This window comes from Lagopus leucura, unplaced genomic scaffold, assembly GCF_019238085.1.
Source record: "Lagopus leucura isolate 7727_CA_CO unplaced genomic scaffold, USGS_WTPT01 Super-Scaffold_100012, whole genome shotgun sequence".
Classification (NCBI taxonomy): Eukaryota; Metazoa; Chordata; class Aves; order Galliformes; family Phasianidae; genus Lagopus; species Lagopus leucura.
The window spans coordinates 2,344,719-2,364,114 of NW_024962267.1; the positions used below are offsets into that span (position 1 = coordinate 2,344,719).

The 19,396-nt window shown below is 34.8% G+C and overlaps 1 protein-coding gene across 1 annotated transcript in view; it reads right to left on the reverse strand.

Moving 5' to 3' along the window:
• Nucleotides 1-507: 507 nt before the first annotated feature.
• Nucleotides 508-19,396, reverse strand: part of TTC21B (tetratricopeptide repeat domain 21B) — a 31,705-nt gene continuing 12,816 nt past the window's right edge. Inside the window, exons 14-29 of the mRNA XM_042874782.1 lie at nt 18,778-19,002; nt 17,861-18,099; nt 17,496-17,568; nt 16,419-16,529; nt 15,487-15,625; nt 13,746-13,852; nt 12,073-12,261; nt 10,470-10,580; nt 9,231-9,312; nt 8,408-8,558; nt 7,770-7,931; nt 7,161-7,356; nt 6,255-6,479; nt 4,030-4,150; nt 2,337-2,404; nt 508-1,614 (exon numbers count right to left, since the gene is read on the reverse strand). Coding sequence (XP_042730716.1) covers nt 1,537-1,614; nt 2,337-2,404; nt 4,030-4,150; nt 6,255-6,479; nt 7,161-7,356; nt 7,770-7,931; nt 8,408-8,558; nt 9,231-9,312; nt 10,470-10,580; nt 12,073-12,261; nt 13,746-13,852; nt 15,487-15,625; nt 16,419-16,529; nt 17,496-17,568; nt 17,861-18,099; nt 18,778-19,002 — 2,277 coding nt within the window. The 3' untranslated portion in view covers nt 508-1,536. The remainder of the gene's footprint in view (nt 1,615-2,336; nt 2,405-4,029; nt 4,151-6,254; nt 6,480-7,160; nt 7,357-7,769; nt 7,932-8,407; nt 8,559-9,230; nt 9,313-10,469; nt 10,581-12,072; nt 12,262-13,745; nt 13,853-15,486; nt 15,626-16,418; nt 16,530-17,495; nt 17,569-17,860; nt 18,100-18,777; nt 19,003-19,396) is intronic.

Below are 19,396 nucleotides of genomic sequence, written 5' to 3' on the forward strand. Positions count from 1 at the left end.
TGTACTTGATCTTTACCAGTGGGGAAAAAAAAAAAAAATCCAGCAGCTTAAGGATTCATAATCTGATCCTCAAAGACCAGCTTCCTTGTAACTCCTCCCTGCCTCTGCATTCTTCAAATCCTTCCAAGTCCCTCATCCTACTCCCATACTATCAGTTTCCCCCAGCCACTTAAGTCTTTTTATTCCTCTATTTTGCTTAACACAAAAAGGATAAGTCTACACTGTAAGTTTCAAGGTTATGTGTGGAAGAAGCAGCCACTTTCTCCAGTCTTTTGTCAACTCTCTTTCATACCAAAATTGTAGAAGTATTATACACCTGTTACCTGTTAGTTTCCATTAATTTTATTTTGGCTGACCAAAAGCTCAGAACTTCCTTGAATGCAGGATCTAGAAACCCCCAGTAGGTAGCATCGCTGCATTCAGGATACATATCGATCTGTTTAGGAAACAAGGCTGTAAGTTACCCAAGACATTGCACCCAGTTACAGAAAGGAAGATTACACACAATTTCAAACAGCATTTCATGTACCTTTAATGCTAAATTGTCAATGTTAAGTTGTTCTTTCATTCACAGCATGCTACCAATCCCTTACAGATCCACAACCATGATACATGCAAGATGCAAGACTAAACACTCCAAATTAAACATGACAAATATTCATCTCCACGAAAGCCTGTAATACACCATGAGTAGAAAAAATATCATGTAAAAATCTGTACAACTGTTAAATATTTAACGGATATTTATATAAGAATCTTAACTTTACACATTAGTGTTTCATTAAAAATGAAAGTTTCATCAAGAATAATGCATATGACTTCTTTAATCTTTGAAAAATAGTGTATTTGCAGCATATGTAAAAATAAAAACAAATGAAATCATGAATAGGCAGATTTCTTAAATCAAGATCTAGCATCTTAACAATAAACAAAGACAATGTCTGTGCTCGTTTGGACAGGGTGTTGAGCACTATTTCAAATGAACAAAAAAAAATACTGCATTATATTCCCTAAAACATACTGACAGTGCTGGGACACAGAATAGAAGAGTGCACTACCTCCTACATAGCATTTATCTGGAAAGAGACTGCTGTATGCATTTGTTATTTAGAATTATTTTATTACTTTTCTTAAAAATACACAGTTGTACAGAATACTTGCTATGTACATTGTGAACTACACGTGTAACTTTGAAAAATAGATTGAAAATGTACCTCCAGTAAGTCAGTCACTAGAATCCAAGTTGTGTGTTTATCTGAAATGCACTTGGGCAGTATTCCATAGAGATGCTCGTGGTCTCTATCTTTGTTATTTTTTTATTTCTGGATATTTTTTGTACCATACATGCAAGCAGTATTTTCTGCAGAATAGCTACAATTCCTTCCAGGGCTGCAGACTTTTCCTGAAAATAATCCAGACCTCTAATTCAATGCAAATCAATCATATTCACCATACATTCGTGCTGACATTGTCACTGCAATAGTTTCTGAAGGCACCTTATACTAATAAGTCAGTCAGTTTAAAAAAAAAAAAAAGTTATGTTCTTAATGATGCACGGGCCTTGTCAAGTATTTCCTTCCTGATCTTTGGATAGTTTGGATGTGCTTCAAGGACCTGTCAAAAGACAAAAAAAACAACCCTCCACTGTAGAAAGTTCTGCATCTAAAAGGAAAGAATACTTGGGTGGTTATTGCCTCATTGATGAGCTTACACATTCTAGAATTTTGAATACTGTGATAAGTTCCTTGTAAGAATGCAGAAATATCTGTAATGAAAGACTACAGAGTCGGTCAAGATCAATTTTAGATGTTGCTTTCCCTTCCCACCACCTCGTAACTGGCAAAAGTGCAAGGGTCAAAGGGCATGCAATTCCCTCCTCTTCCATTCAAGTTAACCTTTCCAGTACTCTTAAATTTCCCCCCAAAATCAGCAAATTTAATTATTTATTATATCATTATGTCCACTCTGGCTCTAGAATTGTAGCTCTATAATTCGACATCTAGATATATTTGCACCACACAGGCAGAAGTATTTTCTAACAGTTCTTCCAATACAAGCATTTTAGTATTGTCTTCACCTACAGCTCTATATGGATTTACCAAGCAGCAACCACAGAAAGAGAAGGCACTGCCACTTGAACATGCTTTCACATATGCCAGCCAGCTACTTCATCTCTTATTTACCAGATGGACAGAAAGCTCAGGATAAAGCAAATTAAGTATCCTGTACACAGTCAAACTTATTAATATCAGAAAAATAACTGATATAACAAAAGAAGGATCATTACGTAAAACAAAAGTTATTACAGCAGAGAGAGCATTAAGTACAAATTGTACCTTATGACAAATAGTAATTGCATCAACATATCTCTTTCCTTTCAGGTAATTGAAAGCCAACTTGTACCCTGTAAGTAAAAAGAGGGGGAAAAAGAATGTGATAGCTTCAATATCTGTATTAAATAAGTAAAATATCACATTTAAGTTCAATTTGGTCACCATGTGTTTCTATGGCTAATATATTTGTTTTCTGGTTCTCCCTTATCTAAGCCTGTAAAAATTACTATTTAAGTAATTACACTTTAAGTAGTATGTGAATGTCTTTACACACTGATAGACAGCTGCATTGGAATCAAAAGGAGACATTCTAGAGAGCAAGTTTTCCTCCAGGGAACACAAAATGGCTGTCCTCTTTCAATGAATGTAGCACCCTACAGAGCTTCCCATCATCGGAGTTTCTGATCTACAATACATCTTTCTTTTACAAAGAAAATAAATGATTACATTATTAAAGGACAAAAAAAAAAGTCACAGATGTAGAAACGAACCCAGGAATTAAAATGCTTTTCTGTCTCACAGTGACCAGACCACTAATAACAATCTGTCATGAGGAATAGTTAGGCCCTGCAGAACACATCAAGACTGAGGTTTTGAAAGGTAAGAAGTATAGCTCAAATATATCAGCCTGGACAGAGAAGTCCCAGTCCAGGGTATACTGAGGTGTCCTTGCCCATGGCAGGGGGACTGAAACTGGGAAGGACCTTAAAGACCATCCAACCCAAACCACTCTGTGATTCTATAATCAATAAAACACTGATCCACAGGTCACATGGAATAAAATCACGAACCAAATCACTGCAGCCTTTAGTGTTACAGTTAGAGAAACAAAACATGGGAGTTCATAACCGTAACAGCTACAGAATTGTCTAATAAATAAATAAATAAATAAAACAACCACCAAACCCACACAAAACAACATTGGTTTTCCAGATGACACCACAGGCCTTCTCTCCCTAAAGCCAGGGAAAAAAGAGACTACAGATTACAAGCAGCATGCATTTCTGAGGGGCCACTAGATAGTCCAAAACTGGGAATAGAATTTATGTAAATCACCAGCCTCAGGACCTAGAGACAAGACTAAGTGTTGAGTAAGAAAGGACATTTTAACCTAAATTTTATAAAGGGTTTCCTACTTTAAATAGTCCACAAATGTAACAGCCCACCTTGGGCTTCAATTAACCATCCGAACTGCAAATTGAATACTATCAAGTTTTCAGTTAGCCATTAATTTTAAAGCAAATATTTACAGCCCTTTAAACAATTAAAAAGAAAATCTTCAAATTTGTCTGATTATCAAAACAGAGTAATGAAATGTTAAGTGAACTGCCAACACTAGATACAGAAGAGGTATAAACAATTCTCTACTACAGCCAGTAGAAGCTGTATTACTATAGAAATATTATTGAACACCATATTTCAAGACAGCATATTAGAGCAAACCAAAAGAGCTGTAGATCTAACCTTGCACTAAAAAGAGTAAGCCGAAATTTCTTAGTTAACACAGAACAGCTATGTTCTGTCATGGGAGCTTTCCAAATGACTTAAGTAGATCCTTAGACAGCTGTCGCTCTAACATAAAGAAAAACCAGCAATATTCTCACTATGGAAAGAGAAATATAGTCTTTCCAGTAAAGGGTAGAGTTATTCATTCCTACTGTAGTGCATCGTATATATATACATTATACAAACATGCCTATGGTTGGATTTGATTGGTTTCCATATCTCCACGCCATCTCATAATTTATTGCTGCATCCTTGTATGCTTGTTCCTTTTCCATTATGTATCCCATGTACTCATAAGCCTTGCAACAGGACTGCAAAATATAATTCATACAAGACTTTATTTAGGTATCAACATTTAATTGCTTAAATACTTCAAATCTCTACAACTAGAAAGCTTAAGTGATACTTGTACTAGTTTTGATGACAAGACAGTCTTAATTTAAAATCACTTACAAAGAGTCTTGCAATGACTTCATAAGTCATCCCGAGTCAAATACAGAGTTCATCACAGAGGACACTACAATTACTCCAAAAATGTTCGGTGCCTCCAGAAGCCCTGCAGATACTTCTGAAATAATAATCCTATGGAAAGCATTTCAAGTCCAGCCAGGAACTGCTGTATCTTCCACAGATAGTCTCACTTTTTCTTCACTAAATATTTCCATAGCCTTAATTTTGAAAACTTTTATACATTACAGCTTTCCATTTAAAACAAAAGGCATTCAAAAATATCCTGAAGAGAACACCAAGCATTAAATATTTCATTTTCTGTAATTTCAAGTGGGAACTTAAAAGGAACCAAGAAACAAGTCCCAGAAGTACTAGATGAAAATAACAGTTGTAATTATTATCACACAAACATACGCATCAATCTAACTGCAGTAAAAATTAGTAGAAAAGATTTAATAATTTATACAAGAATTTAGTAAATGAAGCAGAAAAAATTGTGAAAATAAACACAAGTCCAAACTACCACATGGCTTTACTGCAAACAGCTCATTTTATCATGTTGACAACAGTTAAAATACTTCAGTAGAAAAATTTTAACTTTTATGAATATATGCACCCTGTTTACAAAGGCAGAGCAAGAATTAAGAGGTTTTAAATCACAGCACATGGGACAAACAGCAGAGGAATGCTCCTGGGACCAGAATAAAAATATATTTTTCTCTCATTTGTGATAAAAAAAAAAAAAAAAAAAAAAACCAAGAGAAGAAATTGGTAAGAAACTCCGATTTAACAAAAAGTGCTGAGAATCTCATTATTACTAGATTATTAACCAAACCTAACACTTTCAGATTGAAAGAAAACCTTATTACAAGATACTAGACTTCTGAAGTGTTCACTCAATGTGTTTACTTACATTGTACATACACATCCACAACAGTAAGTACTGATTGCTAAAAACAACCTTAAGAATAATAAATCAATAAGTAAGTAATAAATAATAAATCTCAATAATGAGTTTTCTCAATCTAATGAAATATAACAACTTGCAAGATACATGGAAAAAATGTAAAACAGCACCTATTTGTATGGTACATCCCCTGCTTGCCTTCTTCACATACAGATTAGAGAAAAGTCAGATTTACTCTGCTGTTTTGGTAAGGAGCTTCAGATTTCTAAATTGCTAACTTTTCTCCAAAAGGCATTTCAAGCCTTTTAAAAGAAAAGAAGCAATTTGGCAGGCTAGCATAGTCTAAGTTCGTTGAGCTGCTGGGGAATTTCTACAACAATGTGTAACTTGTGGCACAGCCATGCTCAGACCACCTATTTAAAGGTGTGTCATATTTAGAGAAATGAGTCATATTTACTCTGACATGGTATGAATTATGCCACTTCCACTGGCTGTCCAGACAAGTGAGTAAATGTCCTTCATGGTAGAATTTTTTCTTAACTAAATTATAGCTCATTTTCTACAGAAATAAAATAGGATGTATTCAGTTTCAAGAGCCGTATCTGCAGATGTACACGATACAAGTACACTAAGACCTGCTGTAGCTACCTATTCCTTAATTTCAAACAAAGAAATAAGAAGAGTATAAGTTTGAAAAAGGGAAGCTCTCAGGCAGGTTTCAGAAATGAGACTGAATTATATACCGTACCTCCTTGTATTCATGAATCAAGGAAAAGAAACACAATCAAGCCTCTTCCTAAACCAAATCTGCAGAGTATAAGCAGTATCCTAATCTTGTATAACATACGCTGTATTACAAGATGTGTTCCAGATGAAAGAGAGTGAAATGTAGAGACAGAACAATTTCATTAGCAAAAAAGGGCAGAACAAGAAAAAAAAAAAACAACCATCAGAGCTAAGATCTGTGCCCGTGCCACGCCTGTTCCATGCTTCAGATGAGAAATAAACACTTACATGAATTAAAATAAAAAGGTTATTTATAATATGCAATCACTTACCTTGTTATGCCGAAGGCATCGTTTTAATAATTCACCTGCTGTATCATACTTTGAAGACTGAATATATATGTCTGCAAGCAGAAGCCAACTCTTTTCAAACTCCTCTGCATCAATGGGATTCCAGTTCATTTTTGAAATCCGTTTTAAATGATTTCTAGCTCGTGGAGTCTGTTTCAAGATCATGTAGGCTGTAGCCATTCCCAGAAGTGCTGGTATGTGATCTTTCTGCAGAAAAAAGCATAGTAACTACTTGGTGATTTTCAATTTTTCACTTTAAAGAAACAATTTTTATTTTTTTTTTAAGTAATAAGATAAGGCATCAGGAAGTTCAATTAAAAGCTAAATTGCAGGAACTAAAGACACAACGTACAATCTTATAAATGTGCTTTTCATCTAGTACAACAATTATTCTTACAATAGCAACCATAAGGTTAAATATTTAAGAGACTGAATACAGGTCTGAGCTCAAGACAACTGCACCCATGCTCAGGAAGTATCCACAGATATTTCTGCTCTACCTAGTGAACTAACTTTATCTGTGAGTTCCTGCACTTTTATCACACTGAATCTCTCCCTCAACCTGCCACAGTGGGTCAGTAAGTGGCTGTGTGGTGCTTAGCTGCCTCCCAGGGTTAAAAAACAACTGAAACTTAAACAAACCCAAGAACTCAAACCAAAAGCCAATACACACTTCAATAGCAGACAACATGAGCATACAGTTGAGGTCTAAGTTTTCAATTCAATGCAAGATTTCTTAAATATGTTATTTCAGTGCAAGCTTCTTTGCACATTTCACATAAAATACTCTAATTAGTTTACATAATACCTAATATGACCTACGAGACTAATTACATAGTCCTAGTAAATGTAAGGGAGAAGACTGTGGAAATGAGACAAGTTACTAACCTCAGCCACTACTATTTCAGTGAAAGTGTTCAGTGCTCGTTCGACATTTGATTTTTGTTTGGTTGCCATGAGACAATAATTTTCCATGATTCGCAGCTGAATGTGACCCTGAATGGTCTGAGGCTTGAGTTCCTTCAGAAGATTTTCTGCTGTTCTTACAGCCAACTGCACAGACTCCTGCTTCTCTGTCGAATTACTGTTACCATAAGCCATTTGTAAAAAAAAAAAAAAAGTTTGAACATTTGCCTTTATATACAAAACTACATTTTTATACATCAAATAAATTACAAGTGTGTACAGGGTCCATAATAATGTGATAAAGGCAGGCATTCTACATTCTCTCCTGTAACAATGGCAGATCTAATCTGTCTATAACCTATCTTTTAACCAAAACTTCAAGTGCTAGGATTCCAGATAAAATCCCCTACACTTTCTGCTTAACAATGATTTATTTTTCGATTCAGAATTGTTTCTCATCTTGTAGGCAGAATACTCAAAGCATTAGGTGAGCCCAAAATTCTAGCAATTTACATGATCAAAAAACATCATTAAGGGGTAAAGGAGTGTGATAATAGAATAACCCAAGCAATATTTACTTCATTTGCTTACCCTATGTCAGCATCCAGATTTTCAAAGACTTCACCACCTATGGTTTCATTATCTGGGTTCAAACAAATCTCAATCATGTTGTAGACTGCATTCTGTCCCCAGTCATTGTCCTTTCGAGCTTTATTAAAATGGCGGAGTGCGTCATTTGGTTCACCTGTATACCTACACAGATAATTACACTAGTCAGATTTGGGCAAGTATAATTGGCTGCCCCAAGTTGCACCTAAAACCCAAGCATTTAAAAAACAGCTCACATATTTACACACACCAATAACACAAGATTTGAGAAGCAAATGTGCTACTGCAAGGAACGGGCTTTTGCAGATTAAAAAAAAAAAAAAATCTGGGAAATTCTAAAATTTCAAAGCTTTACATCATTGAACCAGAAAGAATATCCTTCGTTACTAAACAAAATATGAAAGCCGCATGTGAGATAAAACAGCTTTGCTCTGAAGAGTTCATTGCAAAGTATTACAGAAGAGACAAAGAAACCCTTCCTTAAATCCCATTAACTAAATAAAGCGAAGTACTGCTAGAATACTTAACACACCATAAGTAGCACCTACAAATGATAACAGGTAAGAAAATTAATTTAACCGTGCACTGCATCATATAAACTTTATTTTAACTGCAAGTACCAGAGATACAGTCCCTTGCAGTAGTGAAAGCCCGGTTCAAGCTTTGCTCTGGAAGAATGTTTTTCAGCCATTAAAAGAAAACTTGGGACTTCTTCTAGTTTCCCAGCTCTTCTTAACAGATCAATTAATCGCGAGAGAGTGGCATAGTTATCTGAATAAATAAATAAACAGGACATCATCATTTTAGTCACTTGCACTGTGAACAGATTTAGAGATGAAGACCCTGCATTGTTTTTCACACACAAAAATGATACAGTGTAATATGAGTCATGTTATAAAACAATGTCAGATAAAAGACAAAGTGATACCTCTGCAATACTCCTAAACAGACTGTACAAAGGTAAGTACAATTGTGCCTCACTTTTAAGAGCTCTCAAAAACATTTGTTGTACTCTCACAGCTCATTTCACACAAAGACTCATAGAAAGCTTGAATTCATTAAAGTATTATTTAAATACATTTCTGTCTGGTCATAGCCTTTAATCATCTATAATTTTATTTGCCCAGAAATAAATTTCCAGGCTTGTGTTTGTGCATTTATATAAATACAAGAAAAAGTGCTTTACGCTTACAAATAAATAACACTGTATTTGGCTGAAGTTAAACAATGCACATTGCATTGCAGCAGTGTAAATTATTACATCTGAGAGAAGTTATTTGCACATCTTTCCTAACAATAGCTTTATGTTTTTATAGATAGTGGTGGTCTTTGTTTTATTCGCATTATAACTAGCACATAACAAAGCATTTTTTAGCTATTTGTACCTCTCTCTCATTAGACATCAGTACCAAAGAGTTAAAAATACCACTACTGAACATTCACCTGGCTTGCGTTCGAGGAGCTGCTGGAAATGAAAGACTGCTTGTTCATAGTCTTGCTTCCTGAACATAAGGTCAGCCATCATCTACAGCATTGACCAATTCAGAGAAAACAAAACAAAACCTTAAAAACTGTGTTTTAAAATTAACTCAAGTTCTTTAAAATTAAGGGCAGAAAACATAGGTTTAAAGTGCTGCATGAATTTGTGACAAAAAGTAAACAGAGTTTTTTCCCCACTAATCTCTGGAGAATAAACACCTTATACAGACACACAGAATAACAACAAGCAGATTCACTTCTCAGTTTTTCACTTAAGATAGACAGCAAGAGAGAATAAAACATTACAACGTACCAATCAAAGATGTTTTGTTTTCACTTGAATACTTCTATTTCCCAGAAATGCATATTAAGCACATAGAAAAGCAAACTACCTCAAAGTTAAGGAAAAAGAAACACATAGCCCACATCAGCAGAGAAAGTAAATCCAGCTCTTATTTCAGTTTCTTTCCCCCAAGAGGCATTACTAAAGAGTAGATTTAACAAAATGTAATTGGAATGTTATTACCCCTGGTCTTGCACTATACTAGGATAAATTCCAGATGTTACCTGATGTAACTTATTCCAATCTTAAAATCATCTTGCTCCTTAAGTGTTAAAACAAAAATTGCTCAGTCTTTTGAGCTGTCTCGTAAGCCAATAGGCATACAAGCCACACAGAGAGAATCTGTTGCACTGACTTAAAAAGGTTAAGAAGGAATACAGTTAACAGTGATTCTATAAGGACGTAAAAACACCTTAAGTACCCAGTTCTTTCCTTCTGGAAGGTGGTTTTGTTTGGTTGGTTTGTTTTGGGGGAGGAGGGCTTTTTTTTTCCCCTGCTTTCTACAATGCTTGCTGAAGTATTAACGTGATGGAAAAATAAATTAACTTCTTTTCTGCTCATCTGATAACTGTTAATAGAACGTGCAATTAAGTCACATCAGCCAATCGTACAACTACCACTTTTTCTCCACATGTGGTATATTAAGCACACATTTTGTATTGAGATAAAATGAAGGTAAGGTTGCCAGAAATTTAACACTGAATCAGCATCCACCACAGACAGAAACAATATTTTGATTGCAATAGATTTGCTCACATTCCTGAAACGGTTCTAAGTGTCGTATTTTATGAATTCATCACATTGCAGACACACAAACTTCAAAAAACTTCTAATACAGAATTAGTATACCAGTACATTACCATCGTTGCTGCTTCGTTATCTTGCTCATTCCTCAGTAACAAGGAACACTGATGCTGACAGGCGTCACTATCGTCTTGTGCAAGATACAAACGTGCCAGTTCCAACATTGCCTGTGTAGTAAAATATTTAATCTTTGAATTGCATATGGTTAAGGAAGGATAGTTCAGCTCTGTATGTATTTACCTGAAATTCCATCTTCTGCTGTACAATTCTACTCTACAGACAGACCTTGCTATTGTTTTCTTTAGACTCTCAATCAAATAATTTAATTGATTTCAATTCCCCCAGCTACAAAAAAGGTAAAACTTTTCTTCTTTAATGGGTTATTGCAGAATTGAAGACAGATGCTCAGACACTATTGCTCCAAAGAATAAATAATTTTGGCAAGAATAATTCTCTTGAAAAAAAAAAAAGTACATGCAAATAGTTACAAAGTCCCAACAAGCAAATATCTCATTAACATTCACTGATTAGCTACACAGTATAAACAAATTCTAACAGAAACTTGTCTTCTTGCATTTCCCTGCCTAACACATTAAGACTGTATGAATTCATTTACGAGAAACAACCACAGAACAAATATTAACAAACCAACATTTACATAAGCATGCATCCTTGGGGCTCAATCACTCTAACACTGAAACAGAAAGGCAACTGAGCAAGCAATGGAACAGATACAGAGTTAGCACATATGTGAGAATTTTAATTATGAGAACTGTGATTTGAAGAAAGTTTTTGTATGTACAACAGTGGAAGACTGTGAAGCAGTATGCTAGTTAGGAAACTGCCTGCTTGTGGCATGTCAGAGAAGAACATCAATGAAACCGGACATCTACCGCAGTACTGTAAGCAGGAAACAAGTTTTTAAAAGCCAGAAATTTGGTCTTAGATTGGCTAAGACATCAACGTATTCCATGTAGCAAGGAACGAACATTAACGCAAAAATCCGAAAGAGGCAGCGAAGGGAAAAAAGAAGCAGTACAATAATCACTGCTCAGCAATAGCAACATTTTTTTTGAATAAAACCAGAATCTTACCAAGCAGGGACAGAACTATAAGAGCACAGACAGCAGAGACAGAAATTGTCTGAACTGACTGAAGTTGCTGGGATTTCTTTCCAGATGACGGGCAACAAGAAAAGCTGGAGCAGCCTCCATTATTACTGTACCATTAAAGAATGTAAATGTAAGAATGTAACAGTTGAGGTACACATCCTCAACTGTTGCATGATGACAGTCCTACTTTATCTTATTCACAAAAAAATTATGATTAGAAACCAGGATAAAAGCGATCCTATCATATAGGCAACTAACAGACTACTCAGTGAACACAGATCCCCACTCAAATGAGGCTTTTACGTAAACAGACTGAAATTGGGAGGACATATACAGCTGTTTTTATTTTGAGTGACAAAAAGGAGAAAGTTCAAGGCAGAAAAAAACAAATATGTACACAGAGCCTTTGTGGTTTTCATCATTGAAAACAGAAAAACAGAAAAAATTTCAAATACAGTTCTACGCTGTGGATAACTGGAAAAACGCATTGCTAAGTATCAAAAGGGAAGAGGAAAACAAATGCAAAGTTGTCAGAGGGAGAACCGACCTTTTTATCAGTTTCACAGTGAACAAGTGCTTCTTTGTAAAATTTAATTGCTTTTTCATAGTTTCGCTGAACTGTACAATGCTTTGCAATCTCAGCACAAATTTCAGCTGCTAACTGTTTCTGTGCAGGAACTGCATCTGGCTGTTCTGTCTGAGCCCGTTTAAGTACTCTGGATTGTAATTCTCGAGCCTAGCATGGAGAAAAGGATAAGAAAGGATCAGTCAACTTTTTTTTCTAAGGAATCAATATTATACAGTTCATTTTACAACAACATGGCTACAATTTTTACAAGTTTGTACGTGGACAGTAAAATCTTCAACTAATAAAAAGAAGAGTGTAGAAAAGCCAGACAAAACCATTAACATCTTTCCGAGTTCCTGAGTTACCTTCCGCGTTCAAAACTCATATTAAAAACACGCTGGAAAGCAGCCTAGCATTTAACACTTCAAGAAGATGGGATCCCAACGTGCTTCTCTACTGTATGTCAATCTAATACTGTAAGGTCTATACTTCGTAGACTTTACATAGGCTAAAATTAAGCATACAAACAAAACTTCAAAAGCTAGAAGTCAAAGCCTAAGTACTTAACTTTTTTATTAAGTATAGAAAACTCAGCCAAAATGCAAACAACTACCAGATTTTACTTTAAGCTTCTTCATTTAGAGAGTGATAAAGAGAAGATAGAACCATGGAGCCAGAGACCTCTGTTGAAGGCAGATGCCCCAAAAGATCAAAAGGACAGCCAAAGAAGTAGCTGTGCCCAATTCTTATTACACTTGATCAATTCTCTTTGATTTAAACTTGAATTTTATTTAATCCCTATATAAAGGACTCCCTCCCTTCTGTTCAAGCTGAAATTGAGTCTTAAAAGATCTGCTTCACTCATTTGGAAAGGAGTAAGTTGAAGAGCTGTGCTGAATTGTCAACTGAAGTTGGCAAGTTGTAGCTGTACTGAAACACTTCGTCCTACCATTTTGCCCAGCAGGGAAGGAGAACTAACAAACAGTAAAACCCCCAGGGAGTTCCTAACGTCACTCTGAAAAAGCAAGGGAAGAAAACTTTCTGTCAAAAGGTAATACCATGAGCAAGCAGCTAGTCCTACTGAGACTGGAGCTGTAATGGAAGGGAAGGATCCAACCTCTTACTCAAGATCTGCGATGAGAAAGCATCTTCTAAATGGATTATGTTGTCTGTATCTTCCAAATTTGCTCTTTCAAGACTCAGTGAATGGTAACATTAAACCCCAGAATTAACAGTTTACTGTTGCTATTTAAAAATAACATGGTCAAGGTTACAAAAAAATGACATGTAGTCATTGAAAGCTATCCTTCTTTGTTCTACAAATAGCGCTCAGTGCTAAGCAAGGATACGTAATAGACACTGTTTTCAACTACTCTACTAAAACTATGCGCCACACACCAATGAACACATAGTATGAGAGCAGCCTTACAGTGGTACCCAGAATCCTGATTTAGAATTCAGATGACAGCGCTCAAAAAAGCTTAGACTTACCTTAACATTTCACACCAGTCAGTGGTGGTTTATCACTACCCTATATGTTTTTTTCTTATTCACAAAAATATTATGATTAGAAACCAGGATAAAAGCAAAACGAGGAATAAAAACAAAAATGTTGCAAGCTTTCACAGGGTTTCTTTTAGTCTTCCCTTTACCTGCAGTAATGAAGTGATAGCTTCGTCAATCTTCTCCATTTTGCTGTAAATTTTTGCTAACAGAACCTGGTAACGTGCATCTTCCATCAGAGAAGACAGTTCATTAACTATAAGAAATACATAAACAAACATGATTATTTTAAGAATCGATCCTGGGAAGTCAGAATTTTCTACGTATTCCAGGCAACAGCTTAGGTGAGAAGTTCACAGCTTGATTCTATTTATTTGGGAATGAAATTTGACTCTGTGTGCAGTTAGCAGGCAATGGAAGGAGTAATCATCATAATATACAGAGTGAGATTGAAGGCAAAGATGTGAAAAGAATACAAACTACCTGCCTGTTCATTTGCATTTTCAGAAATATGAGTAACTTAAGTAAGACACCTAAAACAGTCATTCTTTGTATTTGTTACAGAAATCCTTGAAGGCAATGAAAAATACCCAAATTGATTCAGTGTCAGCATACCAAAAAAAGCACAGGATTACTTTGTGAAATTTCCACTCAGACCTCAAAGTAGCTTTCTTTTGCTAGACTGAGTAAGACAGACATGAATACAAGTTGTTATTTTAACTAAATGCTTTAGTATCTGCTGGAAAAGCAGCAAGCTAATTCTGAGTAATGGTTAAAAATACTTATGCATAAGACAGTATTTACATATTACAAGCTCTCCTGTTTGTATTAATTTTAATCTCTTGTGAAAGTGGTGTCTTGGGCACAGTTACATACCATAAAACTTTTTTTTTTTTTAATATAAATGTATTGAACTATATAAGTAAATTGTCTTCAAAGTGCTGTCATTGTGATAGACTAGATAAGTCAGTTCGATAGACTGATAAGTCAGTTTGCAACTTGTTCTAGTCCTCACATAAGATTGTTCCCTCCATAACACTCCCTACATTTCATTTCTCTTTGACATCTTCAGATTTTTTATTTTAGCATTTCTAAACATAGATACTGAACTATTCAATATTTTGCCCAATGGAAAAATAATTAATTAGCTGATTAAATACTTTTTTTTTTTCTTGTGGAGCATTTATATCAAAGGTATTAAAAAAACCTACAGTTGTTGGTTCACTGTAAGATCGAAGAAAAGATTTTAACATGTATGGAGCAAACTCTATTTAATGCTAATTTAATCTTTCTACACTAAAAGATTAAGCTCTCTTGAGCAAGATTATCAAGTTAGCTGGATCTTTAAATGTCAAGAACAAAATGAGAAACCAATGTTTGTTTGTTTTTTTAATTATTATTAATAAGAGAATAAAGTTAAATAGAAGATCAGCATTTCTCTGCACATACTGAAAAAAAAAAGTTAACTTTTTATGTGAGTACACATTCCTAACGCATAGCAGGAAATCTGCAACTCAACTTTCGTTTCTTTGCAATGAAGGATACCTGGCAGCATCTTGCACTTAAAGAACTATTCGCTTAAGAGCAGCAATGACTCATCTATATGTGATCAATTCAGATCAGAACTTCTGCTAGCAAAGAAGAGCAAAAAAACTTGCCTATATAGAGACCTGAACTTGCATTTACATGATGTGATGTTTAAAAGTCCTGGCAAGCATTTTAGTAAAAATGAAGTTTATTTTTGAGTATTTTTCATCTATCGCTTTGTAGTTCCCTGTGTCATATAGTTAAAAAAAATAAATGCTGATCTGGACTTTGATTATTGTCTACAGCCACACACAAGTAATAGTAGTAATTACATATTATGCTGTAAATTAATGACAGTCATACCATACTCGTGATCTAAAGCTTGCTGAAGTACTACTTCTGCCTTTGCGTACTGCTTTAGTTTCATTAAAAGTTCAGCCAAGTCATAGCAAAGAAAATTCTGCTGACCACTTTTCAGGGCAGCCTCATAGTAACTGATTGCCTAAAAGAAACACAAAAATCTGGTTATTAAAGAAAACTCAGAAGACAATTTTACTACTTCTATTTTTAATGGCATCCTGCTTAGAGCTTTCTCTCCTTCCTTATGTAACCAAGTAATTTTCTAGTAATCACTGTATTAATAGGATGTCATTTAATTGCAGTTTTGGACTTCCCAAGATTTAGAACCAAATTAAAGAAACAGAATAATTAGTGCCACATTTTGGTGATTATGCATATTAACACCTATTATCTACAGCTGATTCACTGTCAATTAAACCGCATTTTCATTAACTGCTAAAGCTGTGTAATTCAGCTTTAAAATCAGTTTTAAATCTTTAAAAAACAGTTGGATCAGAATTATAAATTTCTGTATTACTATACAAAAGGAGAAACAATTTCCCTAAAGTCTATCTGAAAAACACGGTAAGACATCCTGAGAAGTTTAAAAATATGTAAGACTTCACAAGTTTTCCCCAAATATTTTCTTATTTTTCTCCGATATTAAGAAGCTAAAGCCTTCACTAGCATTGTCCTATACAGTGCTAAGGATATGAGAGGTATCACAACTATGTTAATGGATAAGTACTTAACTATTTTTTTCAGTATAGGTCCAAATACATACCAATTCTAAGTCACCAGAACTACAATTCATCAGGTTTATATCCACCAATATGCAGCTATCACTTTGGCCAGTTGCATATTACATAGTAAATTTACTTTCAGGTCTTTTTACTGCTATAAAATTAAACACTTCTTACTCAACGTACAAAACCAAACAAGAACTTATGGAATACCTTTGAATAGTTATGTGTTTTGATTAAGGCTTTTCCAATTTTACTTGCTAAAGCTGGATCTTTTGGATTTTTCTTCAAAGCCTGCTCGTAGACTTCTATGGCTTCATCAGGCTTCAACAGTGAAGATAAAAACACAGAAGTCAAGGACTAAGACAACAAACGTGTGTGAAAACTAAAAATCTGGTAGTACTTTGAAGAGCAAGTGCCAGTACTACTGGTTCACAAAATACGGGACTTCTGAGAGAAAAAATGACCGTTCTGAAAGTGTGCAGCCCATTTAAATACATATTTTCATGTTAAAACAAAATACAGAAAGAACTTGGCGAACAAAGGAGTTTGATTTCTCTTCAGATTACTTTCCCTCTGAAATTTCTCTACCACTGCACATTTCACTAGTTAATATAAACTACATGTGAAATCAGTGTCATGGAAAATAATCAGTTTCTTTCCTCCAGTTCTGTAAGAGCAGACAAGGAAATTTTATTTTGCTTTGTACTTCTTCATTAAGGAGAAGACAACTGTTTATCACCTACAGTTCCCCAAAATATTTATCTGATTAGTTGCATACTCTAATCCAATCAACTCTCCCAAAAATACGAATTTAAGTGTGTATATTTCAAATTTCTACATTCACCCAATACAGTGCATCTTCTACAAACACTGGGCAAGATTTCCAGCCCATCAAGTAACAAAAACTTTCTGGAGTATACATTGAAATCCAATAGTTTCTGATTTTTAAACAAAACTTTCAGTAGAGGAACACAATTGTAATTATTCTAAGTTTAAAAACGACTCCAAAACATCTCTAACTTCTTTCGTTTCAAGTTTTTTGTCTTAATGTCCTTCAAGAAAAAATGCTCTCCTTCAATTTCTCTCCCAGAATTATGAGCAGGCACTTTCAAATAGCTTTTAATCTGAATTTAGAACAGCTACATTCATAGTTGGTTATTTCATTTTTAACAGCCATAAGAGCTTATTTCCAAACTACCTATTATTAAGAGTCATCATGCTACCTTCTCTCAACTTGCCAAAGCAAAGGATGACTTAGTCACTTACTCATTTCTAGCGAGCACTTACCTCTTGAATATTCATATATGCATCACCAAGAAGAAGAAACGTATGAGCACTTGGCAGTTTTTCTACTAGGTCTCTGGAAGCAGAGGACAGAACTGCGTTCAGTATTTAACATGTCAATATTGGTATCTAAACAAGTAGGGTGTGATAACATTATCCTCTAGCGATGTTCATTATTATTTCTTAAAATAAAAAATCTGAAATCTTTCCAAAATAAGAATTCCTGGTACAGTTTTAAATGTTAGAATGCTTGAGTTCGTTACATCACTAAATTTTCTGATTTGTTTTAGCAAAAAGAAAAATGAAGCTCAAGATGCTACCATTTAACATCTTGGGAAATAGTACACATACACATCACAAATTTATACCTGTAGCAGGCAGCATACAACTTCTTATCTCTCCTGCACTGAAGATAGATGTCTGCCATCTTCAGCTTAGCTTGTACAAAGTAAGGCTGTTCAGGTGTAATATTTCGGAGCACAGTCAAGGCTTGTTCAACATCTCCTTGAGCAATTGCTAGATCTGCATTTGCAATCATGACCCTTAATTCCTCAGGAGTTCCAGAAAATTCATCAATGGCATCTTGCAGTACTACAGCAGCCTCATGCTGCAGATAAAACCAACAGAATTAACAGATTTGCTGTTGAGCAGACAAAAATGAAGTCATCATAAGCAAATCTGAGACCATTATACAAAAATAAAGTAAAACAAAAAAAAGCAGCAAAACCAAACCACAGTATTTCTTTTGCTGAAGCATTTAAAATGTTATTTTCCTCTTCACTTACATTGCACGTATACAAGAAATTGATCAAAAATCAACTGCACAACACCATGCTCTAACTAGTTCTATTTAGAAAAGGATGACCTCTGACCATCCAACTACTGTGTTGTGTGTACATTATATCCTTGGACGCTGCATATGCCTTAAGACACATTAAGATTCAGTTGAAAGTAAGCATACTAACACACAAAAGTATGGACACAATCCAAAAATATTTTTAGTAGCATTCTTACAACAAAATATTAATTTATATGCCTGAGACAGTATGTGCTCCACAAAAATTGAAGTTTTGCATGAAAATTCTGAGTCAGTTGAGCACATGCAAATACATATCTTTTCTTGTAAAGATTCACATATCAGATGTCAAGTCAGACATCACATCTTCAAAACATCACATATCTTGTTGGCAGAAAAACTGATGGCTTTATATTCTAAGCTAATGAGGATTAGACAATTCTGTTAACAGATAGAAGAAATTGTTTCGGGGTATGTTTGTGATCTTACCGGTTCTCCATTCAAACAATGAGCCTCTACAAGTTCTAGAAAGACAGCCACACGGTCACTCGTATCAACTTCAATTCTTTTTCCTTTCGTCTTTGAGGAAGCTGCATGTTTTCTCATTCCAGGCAAATTCCTCGCCATCTGTAAGGTCTTGATAGCTTCTGATAATTCACCCATCTTCTTCTGGGTTTGAGCCTTAATTAAGTGATAAACTGGATGCTCTCTCACCTAAAGGAAAAAAAAATATTTATATACGTATATACATACATATACATGTAAAATATATTACATGTATGTACAAAGAAAGTAGAAATTTCCAGATTGCATAGTATTCCATCTCCCTGAAAGATTTTTTTTTCCCCAGCACTGAGCTCAGTTCCTGTTTACCTCTAAATACGGTTGATTCAAGTTGCAATAATGTAAATATTAGTTTTCAGGGAGTCTGCAAAATAGCAATTAGCTTTTGTTTTATAATCAGTAACTTATTTTATTATACCAAACTTTGAGACAGATTTTGAACTAGACTGAATTTTAATGGATTTTTTGCATCTTTCAATTTAAGTAGATTTGTTTCATTAGGCTACCAATTAAAAATGGTACTGAATTATTTTGTAGCTTAAGT